The sequence below is a fragment of the Osmerus mordax genome, chromosome 25 (assembly GCF_038355195.1).
Source record: "Osmerus mordax isolate fOsmMor3 chromosome 25, fOsmMor3.pri, whole genome shotgun sequence".
Classification (NCBI taxonomy): domain Eukaryota; kingdom Metazoa; phylum Chordata; class Actinopteri; order Osmeriformes; family Osmeridae; genus Osmerus; species Osmerus mordax.
The window spans coordinates 2,753,098-2,780,053 of NC_090074.1; the positions used below are offsets into that span (position 1 = coordinate 2,753,098).

General features: G+C 47.8%; 3 protein-coding genes across 3 annotated transcripts in view; 1 reads left to right on the forward strand and 2 right to left on the reverse strand.

Moving 5' to 3' along the window:
• cnot8 (CCR4-NOT transcription complex, subunit 8) overlaps nucleotides 1-107 on the reverse strand; it is a 4,448-nt gene extending 4,341 nt beyond the window's left edge. Inside the window, exon 1 of the mRNA XM_067229021.1 lies at nucleotides 37-107. The gene's annotated coding sequence lies outside the window, so the exon portion shown is untranslated. The remainder of the gene's footprint in view (nucleotides 1-36) is intronic.
• Nucleotides 108-479: 372 nt separating this feature from the next.
• fam114a2 (family with sequence similarity 114 member A2) lies at nucleotides 480-6,779 on the reverse strand. The gene is made up of 14 exons (XM_067229318.1): nucleotides 6,547-6,779; nucleotides 5,771-6,013; nucleotides 5,491-5,590; nucleotides 5,044-5,145; nucleotides 4,700-4,806; nucleotides 4,382-4,516; nucleotides 3,951-4,109; nucleotides 3,507-3,630; nucleotides 3,193-3,278; nucleotides 2,899-3,003; nucleotides 2,635-2,774; nucleotides 2,152-2,224; nucleotides 1,724-1,777; nucleotides 480-1,397 (listed from the first exon to the last, which is right to left on the reverse strand). Exons 2-14 carry the CDS (start codon nucleotides 6,002-6,004, stop codon nucleotides 1,296-1,298), a joined length of 1,521 nt encoding a protein of 506 aa, XP_067085419.1. The 5' UTR covers nucleotides 6,005-6,013; nucleotides 6,547-6,779; the 3' UTR covers nucleotides 480-1,295.
• Nucleotides 6,780-6,913: 134 nt separating this feature from the next.
• Nucleotides 6,914-8,739, forward strand: LOC136933281 (microfibril-associated glycoprotein 3-like). The gene is made up of 3 exons (XM_067228598.1): nucleotides 6,914-6,972; nucleotides 7,393-7,715; nucleotides 7,844-8,739. The coding sequence occupies exons 2-3, from the start codon at nucleotides 7,433-7,435 to the stop codon at nucleotides 8,737-8,739; spliced, it is 1,179 nt and encodes a 392-aa protein (XP_067084699.1). The 5' UTR covers nucleotides 6,914-6,972; nucleotides 7,393-7,432.
• The last annotated feature ends 18,217 nt before the right edge of the window (nucleotides 8,740-26,956 follow it).

Genomic DNA, 26,956 nt, shown 5'->3' on the forward strand with positions numbered 1-26,956 from the left:
ACAATCATAAACCACTGTGATCTCTTGAAACAATACCTGACACGTCGCGGTGTAGATTATTCTGTCGGGGCCGCTGTTAGACCTTGGTGTTCCTTGTGTATCGGAAGTCATAGAAATACATATGCGCAGGCGCGGAGTCCAGCAATCCCCATGCGTGGTTGCGGACAAGGCTTGGCGCCTGAGTGGTACCCACGTTTCACCTACCTTGCTCAAAACTCTTCAAAACTAAATGTTCTTATTTCAACTGCTTAATTTACCTTAATTTCTGTGACTTATTACACACCGGTATGTTTCCAATACATGTGTGAAACCTCCAGCCCCTTGGTAATTTAATACTGATAACTCAACTCATCCATTAACCAATAAGTACCATTGTGAACATTGCGATAACATTATTTTCGACGTGACTGACTGGTATAGAACAATGCATGAGCCCCTTTGACCTTAGTGTGTCACAGTAATCAGTTAAAGTATTTTTGTTTAAGAAAAACCTTTTATTTGAAATACAGAAAATACCTGACAATTGTATTCCCCCCTAAAATAACACTTGATATCGTTAAAGAGCAATGGTTATGATCACATTACACATACAATTGCAACTTCTGTGACAGTTTTGAATCCGTAAAGGGGTAATTTGTTCCAACAATAAAATAAATTGGAGAGGTCAAATTTAAAGTTAGACATGTACAGAACACACCTGAAATACTGTTTCATCCTGAGGTATTAGTGTCCTGAATAAAGAACTGAATTAGTCGTTGAGAGATTAACCAAATGTATTCAGTTGGATGTAAAAACAAACAAACAAACAAACATGTAAAATACATTTACCACTGACTTGGATGAGCAAGTAAAATGCATCATCATCTCTAGACCCTGAAACTAAATGCTTCTATGTCGAAACTAAATGCCATACGCTTTCAGCACTGAGCTAACTGACAAAAAAACCCACTATTTTGGAGAATACATTTCCTTCCAGGCGTCAAATTAAGTGAGATGAACTAAAACAGAATTAAAAGTCGAGGCTGTTTTGAAAACGGCAATGAAAACACCAGTTTGATAAAGGCTTCCCTAAGCCCTGCCTCTTAAGCTCAAGGGCCAATCAGCAGACCAGTTAAAGCCAGTTCCACACTGTTAACCTATCACATCCACCCCATCTACCCCCAAACATGTCTGCAGGTGTGTGTTTAGGAGTGTCTCTAGCCAGCACAGAAATCCTTTACAGCTAGACTTACGAGTCCATTATTGGCACTGCTGTCGAGGCAGGAAGTTGTCACCGCTGCAGAAAGAGGAAGTGGTCACGGCTGGGCCGAGTCTGTCCTACTCTGGATGTGTGTGACCTCCAGGATAGGCATGAGCAGCTGAAAGGCATCCTGGATGTAGGACGCACTGTTGGAAGCCTGGAGAAGAGAAGACGAAGAAGGAGAAGAGGAGGAGGAGATGAAGGAGAAGAGAAGAAGGAGGAGAAGAGGAGGAGATGAAAGAGAAGAGAAGGAGGAGGAGATGAAGGAGAAGAGAAGGAGGAGGAGATGAAGGAGAAGAGATGAAGGAGGAGAAGAGTAGGAGGAGATGAAGGAGAAGAGAAGGAGGAGGAGAAGAAGGTGGTTTAAGGACGAGTATACAATTGTGTGGCAGTGTGGTTATCCTTGCCATTCTCTACCACTCACACACACACACACACACACACTGTGACATGCAGCAGGTGTGGAGATAGTCAGACCCCCACCTCTAGAAACACGCCGGTGATGAGAGGATTGAGAACGTCTCCTCCCTTACTCGCCTGCGAAAAAAAAAAACATAAAACGACACCCAAAACATTTACGTCTCGTTAAGTGTCCGTCATTTCCGATATCACCCTGCTCTCTCCCAATTTTCATCCTGCAGCTTTTGCATCTCCATTACTGCCGTGTCAGGAAGACAAACGACATCAATTTGCCATCGCCCAGACATTCACCCTCCCGAATCGAGACACTTAGACATTCCATTAAATAAAGTCTGAAAAAGTTGAGGAAACTCATCAGAGACAATCTGGTGGAATGCCAGACAAACAAGATGTCCTTTAAAAGTCTTTCGAGAGGTTGACGAATATCTGGTACGCGCTTCGTAAACAACGGTGAACATGCGTGGGAGAAGGGACAGCAGGCATGATCTTACCCCTATTGTGGTTAAAGCGGAGGTGAACTTCTTGGACTGCAGAGACACCTCCTTGCACAAAACCATGGTTATCCTGGAGGATAAGCAGAATATTCAGTTCATCACATTTACATTTAGTCATTTAGCAGACGCTCTTATCCAAAGCGACTTACAGTAAGTACAGGGACATTCCCCCCGAGGCAAGTAGGGTGAAGTGCCTTGCCCAAGGACACAACGTCAGTTGGCATGACCGGGAATCGAACTGGCAACCTTCGGATTACTATCCCGATTCCCTCACCGCTCAGCCACCTGACTCCCTAGAAGTCCATTCCTTCAACTCATAGAAGTTGAAGGAAACACCCACATTACATGCAGTGGAGGCCAGATTGTGCGGTCTGTGTTCCTTATCCACGACTAAATGCCTGGAAGGCCTCATTCAGTAGCTTATGGTGCTCTGGAGAGATGGGATCTAGAGCCAGGGCAGGCAGGTAGGCAGGGACGTACTGTGCGAGGATGCGGGCCTGCTCCAGGGTCGCGAGCTCCGGGCTGCGCGAGAACAGGATCATCTCCGCCACCTTGTGGAACTGCTCGATGGAGCGGGCGGTCAGCTCCGCCAGGCTCCTGATGGCGGCCGAGTGAACGTCCTGACAGGAAGTGAACACGGACGAGAAAAACAACTTTGTTTATCTGCCACTGGTGCTGTTTCCCTACGGTTCTTATAGGTTTGAGATTTTTTTGTTTGTGTGTAGCTATTTCTCCTTCTCCTACCTCGACCGTGTACGGTTTTGTCTCATCCTCCTTCTGCCCTTCTTCTTCTTCCACCTCCACAGGCTTGGTCATCTCAGCAATCTGCTCACAGGCACCCCTGCTGGCCTGCAGAGGGAAATGCACTTGATAAACCCAGAGATGACCATCATCAACTTTCAGCAGCTATAACCCACTACAAAATAATATATCGACGTAATACGGGTTACATCAGGAGCAAAATATGGGCTCCGTCTTACCAACAATGACCAGTAGATGGCGACACACACACACTGACAGGCACATTTCTGTCCCTACCTTTCCCAGCTTGTCTGCTGTTGTTGCTAAGCGCAGCCCATTCAGAGCCTCTGTTAATTCCCTTAGAAACTCCGAGCCATCTTCGTCTGAAAAAGCGACGTATTTGCTTTAGCAGTGCATATCCTAGACACTGACATTTTATACTAATATTAACTTGAGTAAAATAGACATATGTTTAGTGTTTTGCACCTCCCTGCCACAGTAAATTCCGTGTTTGTATAACATACATGGCGAATAAACCGAATTCTGATTCTGATAGACAAGAAAACCGTTTTCGAAAGCAGCCTGGGATGTTTTCCTGCGGCGTTCCCTACCTTTCTTCTCGTCCACCTCATCGTCGTCGAACTCGACCAGGGAGAAGGGCTCCTTGATCAGCTGCAGGTCGTGTCTCAGCTGGGCTAGCTCTTCTCCTGACAGGGTGGTCAGGACAGACTTCACCTACACACACAGGGACCCACAGAGGTTATGTTTAGTCACAAGTACTTTCTCACAAACACACTTTCTCCCTCTCCCTCTCCCTCTCCCTCTCCCTCTCCCTCTCCCTCTCCCTCTCCCTCTCCCTCTCCCTCTCCTCCCCTCTCCTCTCCTCTCCTCCCCGACCCTCCCCGACCCTACCCTCCTCTCCCACACACAGGCACTCTCAATCTCTCTCATACACTTTCTTTCTCTGCACACCCCCCCCTCCCCCCTCACACACACACACACACACACACACACACACAGAGAAGTGTGTGTGTGTGATGGCTCCATGGCATCACCTTGGCCTCGCTCTCCCTGGACAGGATCTCCAGGGCCTCCAGGTGGGCCAGACCCTGGAAGCCGTCGAACAGCATCCCGTAGTGGGCCTTCTTCTCCGCCGTGCACGCCACCTCCTCCGCCGTCTGCTGCTCCTCGCGCTCCTTCGCCTCCCTAAGCACCTGCACGCACCCAAGAGTGTGTGTGTGTGAGAGAGAAAGAGAGTGTGAAACATGAATAAAGGTTCTCTGGGTGTGTCCGGGGGGGGGGGGTGAGTGAGTGAGAGAAAGTGTGTGTGTGTCAGAAAGTGTGTGTGTGTGTAGCTAGCTCAGCAAGAGCTGACACAGAGCCTGGCCCAGATCAGCCTCCCGTTCGACCAACCCCTCCCCAGAGAGCAGAGCCTGGTGGTGGGGGTACGGGGGAGAGAGAGGCGGGTGCCTGGTGGTCTCCGTACCTGGGACAGCGTGGAGGACCTGATCATCAGCCCCTTGGTCTTCCTGAAGCCGGGGTCTCCCTCTGCGATCACGTCCATGGTCTTCTTCCCTAGGAACTCCAGGGCATCCAGACCTCCTGTGAGGACAGTCTTCCCCTTGAGGACGCAAACCAAGATCATTGAGGAAAACGTCATGTGACAAAGAGAGAGAGAGAGAGAGAGAGAGAGAGAGAGAGAGAGAGAGAGAGAGAGAGAGAGAGAGAGAGAGAGAAAGACAGGAGAGCGAGAGAGAGAGAGAGACAGGAGAGGGGAGAGAGAGAGATAGAGCTTCTTACTTACGGTGCTTTGAACTACACTGGTGAGTGAGGACAGCATCCCCATAGCGCTGCCCACCGCCGACTCACTGCCATCTCCTTCTGCCTGGTCTGTCTCAGCACTCGCCTCACCTGGACCAAACAGACCACAAGAACATGCCTGTTTATGTGTGTGTGTGTGTGTGTGTGTGTGTGTGTGTGTGTGTGTGTGTGTGTGTGTCACACAACCACACAACCACCATCTCCCCCGCTAACGCTGCATCATCACAGTTTATCACGTAACGGTTTACAGTCGCAGGGGATTATAGCTAATCCAGACCAGGATGAGTCAGGCCTACACAGGCGAGCTCGATGAGTCAGCGTTCTCACCCTGTGCCCTGCTCTCCGGCCCTGCCCGGGCAGACAGCTCTGTGGGGCTGGGGATTCCTAGGGACGTCTCAGCCTTCTCTATGGCCTGGGTGATCCCCTGACCTGGTGGACAGAAGAGCAGGCGTCAGTGTCTCTGAATCAGTTTAACCCTCGTGCTGCCTTCGGGTCACATGACCCAAAGGTTCATAACGAACCATCGTTGTGTTTACCCAATTTTACCCAATCCAAAAACAAATAAAAATTATTTTATTTTAACCTTCGCAATGTGGGGGGTCTGAGACAGCCCGACGGTTAAAAGAAAATGCTTCACTTTGTTTTTGTATGCGGTAAAGTTGTCGCAATACGACGGTGGGTCACAACGACTGATGGGTCGGAATGACCCGAAGATAACACAAGGGTTAAGGATACCGTCGGTTGTCGGCCATGTTTGCCGGTGGATCCACTCACCTACGGTAGCCACCGTAGCTGTGGCCGTGGACAAGAGGGATTTACCCCAGTTGCCCCAGTAGCCCCAGCCCCCCTGGGCTACGGTGGACTCACTAGAGGGCTGGAGAGAGTGGGGAGGGGGGGAGGAGGGGGGGGGGGGGGGGAGGGGGGGAAGAGGGGGGGGGGGAGAGGGGGGGGCGGGGGGAGAAGAAGGTGACAAAGGAATTACAACTCTGGTTGTGACCTGATTGGGGTCAGTATGAGATAATATGGTAACATTTTGTCTAAAATGTAGCCTTACCATGGCTGTTTCTTCCACTGCATTAGGTTTCGCCTGGGACTCCTCCTGGACCTCCACTGGAGGTTTGGTCTCAGGTCTTCTTCTGGTCTTCCGGCTCGGGGCAACATCTGCGGAGACTTCGCCCGAGGTCACGTCCGGTGTCTGGGGCGAGCTGTCGTCTGGGGTCACGGGGGACGGCTGGGGTACGACCTCATCACTCTCCGCCGGAGCACCGGGGGCTTCGCTGTCCGACATCTTACATACCTGACAGCGTTATCGGATAAACAAACTGTTTCAGTAATAAATAAATACAAATTGCAGTATTAAAAGAAGTTGTATCGATTAAAAGAAAACAGTTGCTATGCTAGCTACCAGTTAACTCTAAGGCTATAGATAGACTATATTGTTGGTAGCTCTAGCTCGTTGGCAACTTAACCTAGAGTGCCTACTGCAATGTCAAAGCTATAATTGTAGCTACTGACTCACAACATCATTAGGCAACAGTATGACTCTTCCTTGCAGCTAAAGAAAGCAACTTTACTTTAAGACATCGCCTTAACCATAAAATAAGCGTTAAAGCCAACAGTATATAGAGCTCTCCTCCCTAAAATGAAGCGAAATAACTCGCTTGAAGTATTGCACAGTATTAGAGCTAGAGTTGTCAACTGTCAGCTTGCTAGGTTAGCTACCTAGCCAGTTTAGTTGGCTTGCTTGGTCGTTTGGTTGTGTTTCTACAAATATGCTAGACAGTACCGTGAAGAAAAGAACCAAGAGGGGTTGATCAATATTGTCTGTACCTTGTTAAAAGCTATTCAATCCAAGATCTCGTATGGTATTCTTGAGTCTCTTTCTACTGGGTGTTGCGATTAGCCACGTCACACGGCGATTTGTTTTGGGTTCTGCCTGGCGAATGATTTTCTTATTCTGTGCTGCATTGTGTAGCACGGTGAAGAGCATATCGCCATCTACTGCCAACAGGGGATATAGTTTCAGTCACTATCTTAGGCTAGGTCAGCAAAAAAAAGGTTTACAGCACTCTGTTCAGACACAGGTATGAAGTCACTATCACAATTACCATCACTATCAATGAGTAGATGAACACACCGCGACAGTAAACTATGGACCTCCACGTAGGCTTGTTTACACCGCTGTCATCTGACATGATGTGGCCACGCCCTGCCCTGACCCGATGAACACGGAAGTTTGTCGTGATGCTCATGAAGGTAAAGTCAGACCACCATGGTTTTGTCTTCATATCTTGTTAATTGCTACTTCTGTGTTCTGTCTTATCGCAACCAATATTCATTTAGGATGATATCATGTGACAAAGTGAGATGAGGCGTACTTATGAATGTTGTTAGGACATCTCTGTTCAACAGGTGTTTGTGTCAACTTTTGCGAGCCAACTGTCATTCTGCTTGTATAAGGTTTTTTTTATTGTTTTGGTTTAAGTGAATTTTATTGATGATTAGCTATCATATGACAGTTTTTCATCAGCAAATATACTAAATAATAATAAAAAAAAGTATATTGCGCAGTCTTATATTCCATGTCACTGATTTGTTATTTTTCACACACCGCAAATGTATTCCCTTTGTAATGTTAGCAGTACACCTTTACCCTACTAAAGGCTTGTTCAACAGGTTCCAGTTCAACGAGCCTTGATGTGAACAGAGCTCCAACATGTCACCGAAGCGGTTCTGCGTCAGGACATTCCTCAGATGTTTTCTAGCGTGTTTCTCCATATCGGTAGTCCTTTCTAACGGACAAGCGGAGGTACCGACCTCGCACGCGGCCCACAACCGTTCTGCGGTGTCACTCCAGCTCCTGGCCGGTTTAACGCCCCGCAGAGAAATCGTGGTGAAGGAAGGGGCTAGCGCGTTGATAGAATGCAACGTGACCGGTTCCAATGATGACATCCAGTGGTACAACTCCAAAGGTGTCGTTCTTGATGCGGATGAAGGAGGTTAGCATAAATAAAATGAGCCACATTAATAAAGCTTTAAATTAAATATTTTTAATGTCGAAAAAAACTGTTGAACTGTCTAATGCGATTGCTCCTACCCTGTCCTTCCCCGCCCCTTCCTCCTCTAGGTGGCAAGTGGCGTGTTGAGGAGGGGGGCGTCCTCAACATAACCAGCGTGTCGTTCAAGGACAGAGGCAGGTACACCTGCATCGCCTCGGGCCCGTCCGGCTCCTCCAACTACACCATCGTTCTCCGCGTGGCCTACGTCTACAGCGGCATGGGCCTCTACTACGTCATCGTGTGCCTGGTGACCTTCACCATCATCATGATCCTCAACGTCACGCGCTTCTGCATGGTCCGGAGCCACCTGAGCAAGACCGAGAAGGCCATCAACGAGTTCTTCCGCACGGAAGGCGCCGAGAAGCTCCAGAAGGCGTTGGAGATCGCCAAGCGCATCCCCATCGTCACCACGGCGAAGACGCTGGAGCTGGCCAAGGTGACCCAGTACAAGACCATGGAGTTCGCCCGGCACATGGAGGAGCTCGCTCGGAGCGTGCCGCTGCCCCCGCTCATCCTCAGCTGCCGGGGCTACGTGGAGGACGCCATGCGGCCCTCCGACGCCACCCGGTCGGAGGGGGAGGCGGCGGTGGGGGGTAGGCAGGCCATCGACGGCCCCCGGCCCGGGGGGGGTGGAGGGGGGTGCGGGGAGTCCTGTGTGGTCCCTGTGCCTGAGGAGGAGGAGGTGGGTAGGGAGGAAGGAGGAGGAGGGGAGCAGGGAGGGGGGAAGGAGAGAAGCCTGGATGTCCTGGTGTATGTACACCCGCAGTTGGAGAGTGTGGTGGCAGGAAGGGAGGAGGAGGAGGGAGAGAAGGAGAAGGAGGGGGAAGAGGAGTGGGGAGAGGAGGAGGAGGAGGAGGGGGGAGAGGAGGAGGGGGGAGAGAGGGCCTCGGAGGACGCCGAGGTGTTTGTGCCCATGCTGGGAACAGGCGCACCCAAGAGCAGAGTCCAGGAGAGCCACATCTAATCACACCTGCATCGCCTCTATGGAAACGAACCAATTGGAGGCCACCAGGAAGTAGAGACTGCGCCCATATATGGCGAGGTGGGCGCGTGAGAGCGAGGCGTGCTTGTTAACGTGTTACTGCCTCTGCCTTCCCACCTGTCAGCAAGGCCATCACTGGTGGGAGGGGCTACTGTGTGTTGCCATGGAGAGGGGTGTTGTGTGTGGTTGGGACTGTGAGGTAGGGCCTATTGTGATTGTTTTGAAAGGGTATTCCTGGCTTTGCCGCTGCAGTGCATACTGTGTTTGAAGCATAGCTAACCGAACCTGAACTTTATCACGCTTCACTCACCTTAATCTAAACGTGGCTTGATTTGTTCTAAAAATGATGGTTTGATTGATGAACACTATACAATAACATTGTTTGTATACTCAAGCAATAACGACCATTGCTTTAGTGTGTGTCATTGTTTACCCTACACTGGAAATTACTCAGAAGGTGTGAAGTGCAGTAATGTCCACATGGTGGAGCTGTTGGGTAACTCTTCTGTGGAGGAGACTGGCTGACCACTCAGGTGAATGACTCAGAGACGACAGCTCTTTACCAGACTAAAGATCTAATTAGCTAACTAATGGGCCCAAGGTCAAATAAACACCTAATTAAACTGGGTGTGAGTCATTCTAATGGTGCACACTTAACTCTCTTGAAAACCACTCTGCTACCTGTGGCAACAGGCTTCAATTACTGCTTACTTATAAAACACTTTAATTATCTGCTGAAGTGTAATTTCGGTAATATGTTGACTTTGTTGAGGTGAAAATATAGGTTGGGATTAATTTGACTGTTACTTTACTTTTTTTCTGAAGATTTAGAATAAGAATGTGTTTTTTGTGTGTTTTTTTTACTTTTAAGTTTGCTGCCTGTCACCGACTCCTTGGTTTTGAGGAGCAATCGCTTGAAAAGTCCCTTGACAGAAAAGAGACAGGTGCATGATTCTGTAAAACCGCACAGCAAAGTCCTTTGTAATCTTTATTATTTATCATTTTTATCATTTAATGTATTTTCACAATCTTAGTATCCAATGCATTCCCAACACACTATCTGCATATCAAGTAGGCTACTTGGGTGAAAATATCGCGACTTTCATATCGCCTGCTTCATCGCGTGTTTTCCCCAGACTTGGAACAGACAAACACAAGACGTCCCATAGTATAAGTCAAGGACAACGTTATCTCTCCAGTGGGGATCCCTCGTGCGTCTACACAAGAACGCAGCTCTACTCCAACAACATTCATTAGTTATGTTTTAGCAGAGGAAATAGCCCCCCCCCCCAAAGAAAAAAAAGATTGTGTGCGTGTGCTCGCAAACTTGCACATGCACGTATTTGTAAACGGAAATGCATGCATGAGGACTGATTGAATATCAGCAGGCTTATTAAAATTATCATTGTTAATTCTTCCATTGCAATGAACCTGAAGTAAAGAGAAGCTAGTTTATGCGGCAGCGTGCCGAATTGGCTGAAGTAGCCGTGCTCGTCTCGCGCTCTCTTAACCTATCCACTCCAGGACTTCGAACAAATGCACTTCAACACCAGATAATTAGCTCTACCCTTGTCAGTGGTGTTACCCGTGGGGTGCATGTGCTCTGCTTGTGTCTGTGGTGGTGGTGGTGGTGGGGGGCACTGTATTTCATACACGTGATAGTTGATAGAAGCTCCGGTGATTACTCTGCCAAGTTTGTTATTGTTTATCACAGCTGAACGTCTGTTGAAGGTCAAACTGGCATTTTTCCACAGTGAATTTGCCTCGAGCAATTACTGCTTTATGTCAAAACTCTGAAATATACTAAACTGAAAAAACAAAACCCTTACATAGGCTATACTAAACACCTAATTAAACATATTAGCCAAGTTGCCTTGTTGTCTGTCATTAATAAACATGGAAGTTTCATCCTTGGAAATTCTTTTGCGCTCTTTTCTGCCATGGGTGCAATTAAGGGTTTTGGTTTTACAAGTTTTTAAACGACCTCTCGTTGGAGGCAACTTGTGGACCGAAGCAGAGCTACTATTTAGATGCTTCAAAATAAAACGTAGGCCTAGCCTACCTTTAAGAAAACTCCAGGACACATCAAAAGCGGTTCTAATTTGACTCACAGCACGCATTCTGTGCAACCTGGTAGGCTACGATAGGCTACTTTCTCATTGAAGGGCTCGCGTGAGTCACCACGCGAGTTAGGTTTTTGAGTCACCACGCGAGTTAGGTTTTTGTCAGTTTCCTAATTGGTTTACCAATACTGTTCTTTTCCAATGTCATGTCAGGGTGTCAGGGTGGCAGTGAAACCGTAGGAAAATATTCTTCCTTAAATTCATGGGTGAAACGTAGTCATTCGGGGAGTTCGACATAGTACAAAGAAGCAGCAAATCCTCGTATTTTCCATTAGTGAACCCTGTTACAGATGGCCGCTTAAAAGCAGGTAATAGGTTAGAAACGGCATAGGATGACATCTTTCATTCATCTTCCATTTATGTAGGCCTATGGTTTTTGAAATAGCCTATAGACGATTTTGCTGTAGGTCATCGAACCCCATATTCATTTTACATGTCATTTCAAAAACATTATTCTCCTCGCCTGCAGGATTGGAGGTTTGCAAAGATTTTTTGCAGGATTGCAAATTGCTCAAAAGTGTCTTGAGGATACTGAATATGAAAATCAGAGGCCATGAAACGGCTCGTCAGATAGGCCGGTGCGAAAACCAAAATGTCACCAAAAAAGTACATCAAATCCTTTTAACTTAAAACATGTGAAAAAAAAAAAAGTCTTTCAACTAAGCATTATCTACGATATATTTCGCAAACTGGGCCAGGGTAAAGAGAACCTCATTAGCTTGCGGGTGACCCTAGTGTAATAGAAGCATTAGTCATATGTAGCGGACTAGAACTGATAAGACAATCCACAGCTATCTTCCTCACAGGCCCTGATAGGACCATAGGCAGCAACCCGGGCGCTGTAATTGGCTACTCTGTGGCTCATCTCCGGGGACAATGTACCTTCAACTTCCTGCTAGTATGACTAATATCCTGCATGGCAGGAAGTCCTGGGGGGGCTCTGATTCACCACGGCTGCGAAGCAAAGTAGGTGTCACAGGAACCCTCCGCTCGTAACCTTTCCGCTAAATAATTACAGCGCTCCTCCGTGCTGTCCTCCGCAGGTCGCGGCAATAAGGGTGGGAGTCTTGAGGCAAGCCGAGAGAGGCTTCTGTCACCCTGCTAATGGAAGCCAGGGTGAGGGGTGGTGGCAGGCGGGAGCCACAGGTGACTTGGACAGACATATTGGGGTCAGATACTTCATCTCTCTCTCTCTCTCTCTCTCTCTCTCTCTCTCTCTCTCTCTCTCTCTCTCTGTCTCTCTCTCTTTCTCTCTGCCTGAATCTCTCTCACACTGCCCGACTATCCCCTTCTTTGGCTCTCTCTACCCCCTCCCTCTCTCTTTCTCTAGCTGCCTGACTATCTCTCTCGTTCTCTCTCTTTCTCTCTCTTTCTCGTTCTCTCTCTCGTTCTCTCTCTCTCTGTCTTGCCCCCCCTCCCAGTTCTCTCTCTGCGGTAGAGCAAGGCTGTGTCAGGGACATTTTAACTTATGCATTAGCAGGGCAATTTAGAGTAGCCAATGATGTCATGGGCTGAGGGTCTATGGATGAAAGAATGGGGTTGTTCTAGTATTCAGGCCTGGTCTGTCCTAATACCCAGACCTGGTCTGTCGATGTTTCACACAGTCACACACATACCATATGGCTCATTCTCTTTCTCTCCTCACTCTCTTTCTTCCTTTCTCTCTATTTATCTACTCTCCCTTGCTCCCCCCTTCCTCCCCCACCCTCTCAAACCCCCTCTCTCCCTCGTTTTTTTCACTCTCTCTATTTCTCATCCTCTCATTTGCACAGTTCCTTCTCTGATAGTTATCCATGTTATCCGTAACTCCTATTGTCTTCTACTGCTTCAAAGAGAAATTTCACACCACAGTAGATAAGCTAACAAGATTCCGTCTGTTTTTTGATTAAACTCACTGTCAGAGACATAGGAGAAGTCGGCGGCGGCGGCAGTGGGGGGGGGGGGGGGGGGGGGTGCACGTTCAACGCTCCGTGACGGCAAAGTTTAAAGAATGTTTCATAGTGCGGTCGTTGCTGATTTACAGAGTGAATTTCTCCTCATAAATATGCAGTGATGCCACTCATGAAACATTTATTGTAACAGCCAGCTGCTTCCGCCATCTTGTCAAAGTCAAACAGGAGAGCGCGTCTTTCTCGACTCCTTATCGTGTCTTGTCGAAAAGTGACCGGCTTTTCTGTGAAATTTCAAAGCGTCACTGGGGACCTTTTTTTGCGTTTCTAGTAAGAATCGTCCTCAATAGATTTCTAAAGACTCTGAATGTGATAGTGGCTGAATGTGTCTTGAGACCACATATTGTATCTAGCTGTGCCAGAGTCTCTGTATACCACTGCCACATGGCAGTCACACATTTATCCAGGCCACATGAAACAGCGTGCCAATTACACACTCCATTTGGTGGAAACATTTTCTTTTTGAAGGCAACAAAATACCCACATCCCCTCCAAATGAAACTAAAACAGCTCTTTAAAACACTCAGTGTGGTGTCCCTCCGTGCCTGACCAGAGGAGGATGGGAAGATGAGGAGGAAGGGATGGAGGGATGGAGGGGGGGGCGGAGAGGAAGATACAAAGAGATCGTGTTGATTTGAGCCACCTCTCGTCTTTCACAGATCAGAGCCCAAGAACACACAATGTGAAGTACACGGCCTCCTTCCTCACACACACACACACACACACACATCCGTGCCCCCCCCCCACACACACACAGCTGTGCCCCCACACACACACACACACAAACACACAACCGTGCCCCACACACACACTCCACTCTGACAAGCTTTAGAGATTCCCGAGAAACTAGTCAGCCAGGCAGGCCTTTGCTGATCCCATTCGATGTGCCAGTCAGTCTCAGACAATAGCTGCTAGCGGCTAGCTAGCCACAGTCCCAATACCCATACTACCATGCTGTACTAAGGTACTATGCGAGGAGAGGGACAAAGTTCAAGGCACAATTTTGCGACGAAGAATGAGATTTGAGACGCAAGGCCAGTTAGTAATGCAACATGATGGATGCCAACTGCCGTTAAAAATAAAGAAAAAACTGCTAGCAGCGCTAGCAGCTAGCTAGCTGTCGACAGACGTAGTCGACAGACGTAGAGCTAGCAGCTAGCTAGCTAGCCCAAGTTATGCCTAAGGGGAGTAAGAAGGCGCACAGCTCAAGGTGCATTTGAACTGAGCAAACTGAAAACATCTGCCAGGCAACAAAGCATCAAAGCCTGTTCCCATTTCCAATTCCTTTCTATGGCGGCGGCGTAATATGCTGGGAGAAGACAAAACAAACAAAGCAACAAAAACTCATTTGTTTACGCACGGAGCCTTAAGTATTTGTGACGTCTCGAAGCAGGAGAGACGGAGAGCAAACAACTACTGATCAGAAGAGAACAACCAGGGAGAATGCAGATGTTTTGATCTGTATGTCTGTGTTTGTGTGGGCGTTTGTGAATAGGTGTGCGCGTGTGTGTGCGTGTGTGCGTTTGCACATATCCGGGCATGTGTGTATGCGTGTGTGAGAGAGAGAGAGAGAGAGAGATAGATAGAGAGAAAGAGAGAGAGAGACGGAAAGAGATGAGGAAAGTTGAGAATAAACCAACATTTATTCCTTCATGTGCATGCGGGGATGTGCACGTTTAAACCCTGTGTGTACGCGCACGGGTTCGAAGTGGAGAACCTCAAACTCTTGATCAGCGTCTCTGACCGTACCCGTCAGGACGGCAGCGGGAGTGGGCCGCGTCCCGAAACAAGCGTCCCCCGCGATGCCTCACGCAGAGAGAGATGGATAAACACAAGTGTCAAACGGGAGGCTGGGTTTGAAGATTGAAGAAGGGTACTTTCTCTTCCGACGTGGGAGAGAGAGAGAGGAGGAGAGGGGGAGGGGCTGCAATCTCCGAACCCTCTCTGGAGAGTCTTGCCCTCGCTCTCCTCCCCTCACAGTCAAAGCTGAGGAGGACTTGAGGGTACGTGTGGCGAAGTGGCATATCTTACCGAGAGCCTCCGGGAGAGCACGCAGTCTTCACATCTCCATCGAGCACCGCGGCGTTGACAATTAAAGTAATGACTTATTTCATGTTTCAGGAAGTTCGTTTTGTTTGAAGACGTTTTCGTGGAGCTGAAGTGTTTTGGTGGCGAGGACTTGGGTTTTGAAGAGGCCGCTGGACTTGAGATTGGATGAGGACAGCGAGATCAAAAACAACAAAGGGAAGAACGAATGTGTGTGTTTCCGAAGAATTGTCCAACACACACTGTTTGAGAAAGTTTATTGAAATCCGCTGACGTGTAAAATAAAAAAGAATCTTATTTTCCAGCAGTGGGTTTTGCCAATTTTTAGCGATGCCTTTTTATGACTCAGAACACCAATTACCGTGAAATCCAGGGGAGGAGTTGGCCAAAAAAGCTAAACAGAATCCCATCGCCCCAAAAAACTCTAAATGATCTTGGCAAGGATGAACAGGCCATTTCATCTCCAGTAATGTTTAGTTTTATCGTTTAGCCGCATAACAGAAGGCAGCTGTGGAGCGATGCCTGGTGTTCAGAAGCACCTCCACAGAGAGATGTCTCGCTGTGGAGGGATGCAGGAAGATTGTCCGCCGGGCTTTTATCCAAGAAACAGCTTCACGAGGGAATACAACCTTCGGTAAACAAAGCAATCACCCCCCTTCCCTCCCCACCTCACACACACACACACACATAATCACACATACACATACTTATACCCACAGATATACACACACACAGCCCCCCCCCACACACACACACACACACACACACACAAAACAACAGGTGCAACTCCTAGCTGGCAGGAACTCTTTGAAGTCTTCATTTGCAGGTTAAGATGATACATCGTCCTGATGCTGGAAGGAAAAGTCATTATGAGTTCCTATTTGTTTTGTTGACAGGGCGCTGTAATAGATTTGGGCTAGAGACGACTCCTTCTGCATGTCTGACACACTCTGAGGGACTTTCCAACATCAGGATATTAAAACCGGTCGATAACGCTGAATTGCGGATGCGTCTGTTTGCTGCATGATTGCCGGCTCACTGGAAAGGGTTGCAAAACAAACTGCCTGATTTGCATGAAATGGAATTCATAAAGTCGTTCATGTTTTTTTTATAGAGGTTTAAATGGGCAGGGTTGTGTACACTTTGATCATCCAATACTTGAGCATACAATGTGTACTTGGGTACACATTGCTCCACATTGATCTGTGGTCTGTGTATACTGTACATCACTCAACTCACTTACACACACACACACACACACACACACACACACACACACACAGAGCCTGCCTAATGGGACAGTTCTCCAGTCTGTCTGTGGATATCCTCTGACCTGTGGTTTAATGGTATGGAACTAATAACACAAAACCCTCTGCAGGCTTGCGTTTTCACCTCACGCACATCAACCTGGATATCCCTGCCTCCTTACCTGCCCTGGGGGGAGAGCTGCAATAGACAGCCTGTGTGTGTGTGTGCGTGCCTGTGTGTGAGTGTGCATGCCTGTGTGTGTGTGATTGTGTGAAAAAGCTGCAATAGTGCCAGTCAGTCGGCTCCATTAGCTATTTATGACTGGCCTAAAGGGGGCTCCACTCTGAATTCTGATGCGCAGATCACAGAACACTATCAGACACTTCCCACTCTCTCTCTCTCTGTCTCTCTCTCTGTCTCTCTCTCTCCTCCATCTCTCCCCATTTCTCTCCCCTCTCCTCACCTCCCCTCTCCTCCTTCCCTTCCTCTCCTCCCCTCCCCTCTCCTCCTCCTTCCCCTCCTCTCCTCCTCACCTCCCCTCTCCTCCGGCGGCGATCTCACAGTCACGGCGGCTCCTCGAGAGACGACAGCGTCCCCGCGGTGCAAGGCGGCGTCGCCACGACGTCGCCACGGCGATGTTCTGGGAACGCGACAGTCGTTATTCATGGGGACCCAGCGGTGGCACCGTGGGCCGGTACTCGACCCCCGTACCTCTGGACGTGGGCGACGCTCCACGCTCACGTGGCAGAACGCCGGGCGCCCGGTCTCTGCCGCTTAGCGCTCCCTGAATCAAGGCTAGCTCCCGTGTCAGGGGCGAACAGAAACACTAAATGTTTGCAGCTGCCATATTGGCTGTGCATCTGGGTTGTTAACCTGCAGGGCTGCGGAGCGTAACTCTGTCAGGGTGACAGAGGTCGTTTGCAGCCGCGCCGGAGTGATGAGCCAGAAGCTCAAATATGAACTCTGGATCTTGGATCTTGGAGTTTCAGTTGTGTTCTCTGTAAAACTGGGCGGGCCTCCCCCAACCGATTACGCAAACATACACACCCACATCGCACATTTCAGAGAGTTTATTTAACACCAGAAGTGCTGTTGATGATGTAGGAGGATTTGTTCTATCAACACTCCTGGTGAGAAATTAACCGTTTGAACTTTTTCCAAGTGCCACCTTAACCCCGCCCACTCTGTGTCATCACAGTTTGACTAGAACACGTTCGACTTGACGAACGCCAGCGTAGATGAAACCCGACGACGGCAGAACTGCTCTGACCCCCCCCCAGCGCACCGCAGCGGTTGACCATTAAATCCCCCGGGTTAATGAGACCCTCCTGGCCCGTCGTCACGGTTTCCTCTAGGCCTGGAGACAACACACGGCTCTGTTGTCGCGGAGGCCTCCAAGGTCAACCTCATCCGACACACTTCCCTAACCATGTGAAGACTTTCACAGCGCCTCAGAGCCTCGGGCCGGGACCTGAATACCAAGAGGGATTAATCACTGTCACGGGATTGCGGACGTGTACCAGGCTCTCAGGTAGTCTGGGCGGAAGAACATGCCTTAGGCCTTCCACTGTAGCTATTCAAAAGGTTGCTGCATTGAACCACTGTCCTACATGGAACTCCAGTGGATCTCGGTCAGGTTCTGTGTGGAACCCCAGTGTATCTCAAAGGTTCGGTGTGGAACCCCTCGACGGTTCTCTTCTTGCCTGACGGACGGTTCTAAAGGCGAGGTGGCGCTGCATCCAGACTGCAGTTCCTCTCTCTGGGAGGGTTCTAAATCTCACCTGACATGGGCGACCATCCCATCTGGGACTTATGAAACATTTAGAGCCGGCAGAGATGATTGATATGAGTGTGGAGTAGAGAGGAAAGAGGAGGAGGGAAGAGTGGAAACAGAGACCGATTGGAGAGAAACCGAGAGAGACGGGAGACAGAGAGAGAAAGATGGAGAGTGTTGACACCCCCTCCGTAGAGATCCAGAACAGGATTTATCACACGAGCAGGGATTCCTGTCACGTATGTGGTGCAGCGTCTATCTCCCAGGTTAGAAGGAGCTTCATATCAAGTAAGGCTGATCCAAGTTCTCACTGCCTCCAGTCATGAAATCATCATACCACTAATCCCCATGTGGACCTTAACTGTATAAGAAGTAAGTCACACAAGATTATACTTGGGATTTTATCCTTAAAATGAAAAAGGTTTGGACTGAGTGATTGTCTGTTGTGTGAAGTGTAGTGTAGATTAGACGCATAATCTTTGACTCATTCTTTCTTAAGTGTGGAGTGAGATGTTTGGTTATGCGAGTATAGATTACAGGTGGCTGATAAGCATCATTGATAATTGTGATGGGAATTCAAATTGATTCCAGACTCATTTACAGGATGTCGGCTTATCAGACATTTGTACAGCGATTTCGTGTGTTGAAAATGATATAATCATTTCCAAAAATAGAAAAGGGAGGACTGATAGTCAGATTTTCTATGTACATGAAGCTTGTGTCTTCGGGATGTCAAGAGGTCGCTCAGTGGGCTCCTAGAAGGACACATATAGATCTGGGAATGCACTCTGTGCAACCTCAGGAGAGCGAGGAAGTAGATAATGGTCTCCCAACTCAGTTATGACCGCATCACCTGTGGGCCATTTCCCCTGTGCATCATTCGTGGAATGTGTACTGTTTAAGGGCATGTTTTGGTGGTTACTATATCTGTACTGTCCAGCTCATGTATATAATTGCCATCTAAGAGACATGTTTCTCACTCATGCTAACCACTCTGATGTGCCTGATGTGGTAACATGATCCGAGCAGCTCGCCTAATAAACGAGAAGTGAACTCTTTTTCATTGTGGTGTTTTCCTGGGCCTATCTTCTGACAGAAAAATCATCTAACAATGTCATTGTCAAGTGTTTGATGTGTATCTAAAGCAACTCCTGTGACCACGCTCTAACCACCCAGACTAACTGTGTGTCTAGGCTGAGACAACTGACAAACCAACCGATTCAGAGTCATCTTTGTCCTAAAAAAACAGGCAAATAACTTTCCCCTCTCAGTTGTTGATCATCCGTCATCAAACATCGTTAACGACATCATAACCAGTCCCATCGTTTGTTTGAGGAATTAGAGGGAGGATGAGTTGTCTGTTTACGGAATCGGGGCCTAGAACAAACAGAATCTTGTTTGTCATCTGCCGATGGCTCAGATGACACGTTTATGGGAGCGGACAGTCAGCCAACACTGACAGGAAGGAAGGAAGATCCAAAACCGATAACCAAACACTGAAACACTATGAACACCTGATGACATTTGTGGCATGTGTGATATTTCATCATTATCGTGCGGTTTTATTTAAATTTACATTTAGTAGATGCTTTTATCCAGAGCGATATTTATCACCTTTAGCATTTATTCCCTAAGCACTTACCACTTTGTACACTTTAGTTTTATTTCCATATCGTCTTTTATCCTTATTGCTGTTAGTCTTGATCAACGCCGGAACCCCTTGGAGCAATCTCTGGCACGAGAATTTCCTTCGGGATTAATAACGTTTTATCTCATCATATTTTAAGGAAGTAACTGTAAGTGACGCTGTGAATTGTGGGGTGTTTTTCCTCATGAGCGCTTCCCCTCCAGAGTGGCGTCAGTGCCTGTGGCACATAGCGTGTCAGGGATGAAGGGCCACACAGCTCACCATAGTTAATCAGTGTGGACAAGCTGGATGGTGGGGTTCTCTTGTCAAACATTCAGACACACACACACACACACATACTCTCTCACATAGACACTCGTAATCACACACACGCACACACACTTACACATTCACACACAAGTTTGCATGGCTTTTCTTGTGGAGACGTTCAACGTCCTGTTTTCCTTAACCCCTTATTCCTAAAACGTTCCCTAACTTCTAAACCCAACCCCTTATTCTAACACCAACACTCCATCTAACGCCCTTAAAGCCCTCTAGAAATATATAGCGCTTCAAGGTGTGAGGATCAAGATGGCCCCACGAGTTTCCTTGTTTACTATTATTGATGGGACATCTGGTGCCGAGAACGAAACCCCACATACATACACAAACTCTCTCTCTCTCTCTCTCTCTCTCTCTCTCTCTCTCTCTCTCTCTCTCTCTCTCTCTCTCCCTCTCTCCCTCTCTCTCTCTCTCTCTCTCTCCCTCTCTCTCTCTGTCACACACACACACACACACTTTCTGTCTCACACAGGCACACTCATCTCCTTTTACAAACAATCTCTTAGCTCCCCCTTTCCCTGCTTACCATCCAACGCCCCAGAAGCATCCGACACGTCAATGTCGTTTTCTACACTTCAAATTAGCTCATCTATTAAATTAAATTTTAATTTGCTTTATTACAGGCAGATAGAGAAACCCTCTGGCTACAGCCCTCCAGGCCTCCACTCGACTTATGGTAATGTGCCCGTCGGAGACACTTATAGTTACCTAAATGCAAATTAATTCTAATCTTGGAGAAAACGGGATGTGCCCATTAATGTTATATCACCCAGGGAGATTCTGGATTTTTCGTTTTAAGGTAAAAATGGAATTTGGCCATTTGTCTTGTGAGAAGCTGCTATCGGCTTCGACATTGCTTGTGGGGTTTTAACGTCGAGAGCAGCCAGGGTTTAAAACAGGGTAATTCCACTTGAAAATAATCATGGGGTCCCATCAGTCGATAACTGCGTTTACACCAAATGCTTTCTGCGAAAGATTGGCCAATTTTCTCTGTTGCAGTACTTCAGTAATGGCTGAAATCTATTTTTTTAAGCCGAGAAGAGAGGGAGAGTAAGAGAAGCTGTTGGTGGCTGCAACATAAATTTCCTGCAGGAGTCAGAACATAGCACCAGAATAACAGACTATCTCTAACCCAACGTGTCACTGAAAACGATGCCTCCTTTTCTTCGAGTTAGTCTGGTTGAGATTCAGGAGAAGACATGTTCACAAACAGGGCTGAAAATGTGAAGCCTGCGACACATTTTTAATGGTCTGTCAACTCGAGGCTACTTCCTGTACAAATTGTTTGTTGCTCACAAATTTGCCGGCAATTCAACCGTACGCTCTGTTTTTGTGCTCTGAAATATTAACGCCGCCCTTCCTCATAAATCAAAAATGGAGCTGAATACAGTCTGTCACAAGCGACACGGGCGTCTGAGAACGATGTCAGTCCTCCCCAAAGCTGAAAAGCCTGCCTCACTATGTTATTCTTTGTTATTGACTTAATCAAAGTGTGTCAGATCCCTACTTTGAGCTTCACGTCATCTTGTTTACCATCTTTGGAACCAATGACATTCACACTGGCTATTAAAGCTGCCAGGATGGATAGCGAGTTGGAGCCGGATATTTTTTATAGATATTTTGATGTTACAAATAGCTTTTGGATGGCTAGGCCTGTCTATATAACCCTTTATTTTCTGGCGCAGAACTTAGCAAGCCTTTAACAGGCTATCATTGTTTGTCAGCTATACCTGGACAAATGACAGCAAACAACGATTCTGTTTAGTTTGTCCTTTTGACAAGACCGAAGAAAGGTTTTTAGTCTAGTGCTTGCCTTGAGTCTACTTGCTTGCCCAGTTCAACAAAGCCAAACAAATAGTTATTGAGAAGTAAACCACACACACACTATGTACTTCTGCAGATTCATGAGTTAGGAGTTCTCCTGGCTCAAGGCTAGAATCTGCCCTCATAAATATCAAGACTCGACAAACTTTCAAAGATTCAAACCTTCTGAAAGTTTGTTTGGTTGAGGCAGGGCCTTGTTGTTTTTAGTTAACCCCTCAGGACTTTTTGCTGTCTGGTTGGTCAGACCAAACTCTGACAATAGAGCTCTCCAGATGCAAATGAAGACTACACACACCAACACACACACACGGTGGAAAAACTACGATTATCGACCATAAATAAACCAAAACCACATTCTAGAGCGTAAACACAACCTGTCAGTTAGACTGAACTTGAAAAGAAGCAGCGAGGAGGGATAGAACGAGGGAGGAGAGAGTGAAAGCGAGAGAGACAGAAGGAAAAGGAGAGATGGAGGCTGAATTATTTATGTGATGAGAGACTGTGGAGCCTTGTGTTGCCCAGCTGTATGGTACAGTCAGTACTCTCCGCAAAATTTGAATTCAGCAATCGCCTGACCTTTTCCTGCATCGGATAGTGTTGTGGAGAGGAACAGGCGTCTGGAGACAACAAAAACACCAGCCTGCAGATTGACATTTCAGATGGAGTCTCGTCCTCCACAGTCCTCCACGGGGGAGCCCTCCTTCAGCTGTGTGAGCGACAGCGCCTGTTCCTCACTTTTACATCCCTTTCTTTTGTATTCAATTAGCCGACACTTTCATCCGAAGCGACGTGCAAATGGACGGCCTGTCTTTACAAGCCACATAGCAGGGGTAATCACATCCCAGACACCTAAACCTAAATAAGAACCTGAATGTAATTCCAGCATCTCTCCACCATCTCACACAACCCCACACACACACCATCCACCCACACAACCCCACACACACCATCCACCCACACAACCACACACACACACCATCCACCCACATAACCCCACACACACACCATCCACCCACACAACCCCACACACACACACCATCCACCCACACAACCCCACACACACACCATCCACCCACACAACCCCACACACACCATCCACCCACACAACCACACACACACACCATCCACCCACACAACCACACCTCACGCCAGCTCTTCCACTCGGGCGAAAAAACATCTCCAACGAGTGCCAACTGGACGCCCCCCCCCCACACACACACCGTTTCCCGTGACCTTTGACCCGGTGATGTGTCCGACCTGGAGGGACGGCTGGCGGCGGTGGCTGAGGGAGGGGTTATCCGGGTCACTCCTCCCCGCCGCTCCCCCAGCACGCTCCTCACGGCCGGTTAGCCGCGACAGATGGCCGCCAAGTTGGCGCCGTCGGACGCGGGCAGGCGGTGAGAGACAGGCGGGAGGAGGGGAGGGGGAAGGGGGGGGGGGAAGCGGGCACTGAGGGCGGCTGAGGCTTATTGGAAGGAAGAGAGGCTGGGCATGTCTCTGGGATACTCAGGGAGACGGGATGGAAAAGGAAGGGGGGAAAGTAATTGGAGATAGAATGAAAGACAGAGAAATAACGAATATAGGAGGAAACATGATGGATGAAAAGAAAGAAAGACAGGAAGAAACAAACAAACGAACGGTCGAACTAAGAAACAAAAAAAGTCCTGTTTCTGTGCTCCGTTAATGCCCCACCAACACCACACAGTGCCACGTTACCTCCTGTTCAGACGCGTTTGTTCACTGTCCCTCCCGTTGATATCCTGTTTCAGGAGATATGCAAGACAGACCACAGGTAACGATGTAATCTCGTTGAGTTATGATTGGAAATGAGATGAGGTCCCCCCCGCTCCCCCACCCGAGGACACAGGGGGACTTATAGACACGGCGAGAGCGTGTCACCGGGTTGCATCCCTTCATCAGAACCACTCTGGTCCCTACGGATAGATTTGATAGAAGTGGAATTAACCTACCCCGCGTTGCGACCGGCTATATTTGCTGCGATACATTCGACAGGAAATAGAAACTGTTTACCTGTGTTTTCACAGCGTTGAGGGAACTTGAGGCCTGAACGCCTAATTGAAAAATGAAGGGAATGAAACGGAACGGAGAGGAATGGAGGGAATGTAAGAGGCACCGGCCTGTTCTCGAGACTCAATTATTATTCTCCTGGTTTCACTTTCACACCTCGCATCGACTTGCTCCTTCACCCAAGCCTGAAATTAAACATATCCATCTGAACAAATAGAACTGGCATTCCGTTAATTAAAATGTCGGCGTAATTCATTAAGTCGTAACTCGTTAAAAATCCAGACCGCCTCGATGATTAATTACTATTGGGTAGGACTACTATTGGGCTTGAAGATGGAGAGTTGAGACGCGCTTACAATAGCCCGCAATCAATGCTCCTGACAGATTAAACAGGATGCTCTCTATAACCCGCTTTTCCATGCAGCGCTACATTGTTAAAGCCTCCAGACTGTATGTCGCTACTACCTGAAATTGGTGACCGGCGTCTGACTGGCATCTCCGCGCAACGACGGTTACCACGGCAATAAGATGTTGTGGGTCTGTACGCGAGTGAGTCACGGCAGGACATTAATGTTGTGACTGATGAGGGAAGAAGTGGTCTATATATAGGCCTATATACGCGAGGGTAAAGGTTCAACAGTGTGCTAGCACCGTGTTATTCCGTGCTTGACGGGGATCTGAAGATTCACGCTTTCAAAGGATAACAGAGTTGACTGCATGTCCTGAGTAGGCCTATTATTAGGTTACTTTGCATCTCGGCCCTCATGTTTGCTCTTCTTATGAATTCAAACCAGCTTGCACCTTTGGGGAGTTTTATTGAGTATACCATTGGTGAAATGTAAATGTTCAAGGAAGGAAAAAAAAATAGAAAACAATCTATGTAGAGATTTAAGATTTATTTTTATGTAACTCCATAATTCCACCACTCCACATAGTTCTAATCCTGCTCAGGCCTGTTGTAGGAAGTACATTAGAGCTGAGTAGAGTAGAGCAGAATAGAGCAGAGTAGAGTAGGGCACAGTAGAGTACAGTACAGTAGAATAGAGCACAGTAGAGTAGGGCACAGTAGAGTACAGTACAGTAGAATAGAGCAGAGTAGAGTAGGGCACAGTAGAGTACAGTACAGTAGAGCAGAGAGCTGTAGCTGGTTGGTAGCCATCCACTGTGTAAATATGAAGCAGGCTACCTGACCCATAGGGATGAGTCAGCATGGTGGCTCACCACCAGAGAGGTCAGCCTGGGGGTAGGTCACCCCAGAGGTCACCTACCTGCCTGCAGCTCTGCTACTCGCTCCCTCTCTCCATCTCTCTCTCTCCCTCTCTCTCTCTCTCTCTCTCTCTCTCTCTCTCTCTCTCTCTCTCTCTCTCTCTCTTTCTCTTTCCTCTCTCTCTCTCTCTCTCTCTTCTCTCTCTCTCTCTCTCTCTCTCTCTCTCTCTCTCTCTCTCTCCCTCTCTCGCTCTCTCCCTCTCTCTCCATCCATCTCTCCCTCTCTCTCCCTCTCTCTCCCTCTCTCTCCATCCATCTCTCCCTCTCTCGGTCTCTGTGGGCTTCAGGGTGGACAGAGGGGGGTTGGGACCCTGATAGTCATGATAAACAGCTCAGCCCTGCAGCTCTGCTAGCTACTGTATGACGTCTGATCTTCACATGATTTATCTACGTGGCCACTGGAAGCAGGTCACTGTCCTCCAGGCCTCTGCCATGGTTGAACAGTGCTTGCTCTAGAAGCAGGAGGCTGTTTACCTGCAGCTTGGGTAAGCGTGGGTGTACAGTATATTGAGTTTATGTTGTACGTCGTTACTCTGTGGCTGCAATGTGGGTATATAGTCTACCGGGAGAAATTACAGGGTATCCTATGGTGCGTATAACCTGATCAGTAGATCAGATATTGCATCATTATCTGTTCATGCATTCTTTCTATGCATACATTATTCATTCCTACATATTTGTACATGGATATGTGTACTCCAACAAATGCTCTTTCATGTGGCACACTGATACACTTCGACAAAAAAGACCCTCTACCCCTCGCCTCCCACCACGACTATCTTTGCTCTGCCCGTTTAATAAGCTCAGTTACTGGAACAATTCTTAGGAGAGGAGAGGGAGGGAGGGAGGGAGGGAGAGGGGGGGAAGGGGGTGGAGGACACAAGCGGTCATCTTGGGTCTATGAGAAGCAGGTTTCTGGTTGCTAAACAAAAGTTAACTCCTGGAGTCTACATGACAATGGGTCTTAGTGACGGAGTGTGGTGCTGCAGATTTGAATAAACTGAATAGCAATGGATTCTTGGCTTTCACTGTTCAAAACCAAAGCTCCTCTAACCCTGCTCGCACACACACGAACACACAATGAATCAGTGTTCTATTCTTTAGTTCTTTTTTCTCATAACAAACAAAAAAGTCGTTAAAATATGGAATTGTTTAGCATGCGATATTAAATAGGTCTTGAAGGAATTCTGCACCATGGTAACACGGTTCAGAGGTACGTGTTTCATGCAAATACAGAACGACAGACAAATGGCCTACAAAAGTTCAGCTGCTGTGTCTAACCATGGCCATAACTTGTCCAAGTAGCCTAATGTATGCATTTAGCAGGCGCACTTTGATCCAATGCAACATAGGCCTGCAGTAGGCAACAGGGTAGAATTGAACCTTCAACCTCGATCTGGCGTCGACTGCTCCAACAACCTATCTACACCCTCCCCATATTGAATTTAAAATCCCCCTGATGGAAATAGAAATGTTAACCGTCTCTCATTACTTAAAGAGCTGCACAAGGCCTCCGTATGAACGCGCGCTTCTTAATCTATACCGAAGTGAAAACATTCCGACTGTAGCAGTGGAGATGTCAGAGTATTCCCCTCTGCTTCGGGGCGAAACTACCCTTCTGGATAAAACAACCGTTCGGCTGGGATGTATTGAGCTGTTAGGAGCGTTTGGAGACACTGAGGCACGAGACACTGGTTAACCTGACGTGATATATCGTCTCGGTGCTGCTTGTCCCGCGGCCGTCACCATGACGGAGGACCTCGCCATATTTTAGCGTAATGGGAGAATGGAAGAAAGACGAGACCCATGTATCCCCTGAAAAAGGGGCTTTTATTCCAGGAATTCATCACCGTTAGCTTTCATATAAAGCCTGCGCGGCCATGCAGGGCTTATTGCGATGTATTGGATTTCCACTAGTCGCAGCACACATTCTATCACGCCAGGCATTTAAACAATGTGCCCAATAAAAAAG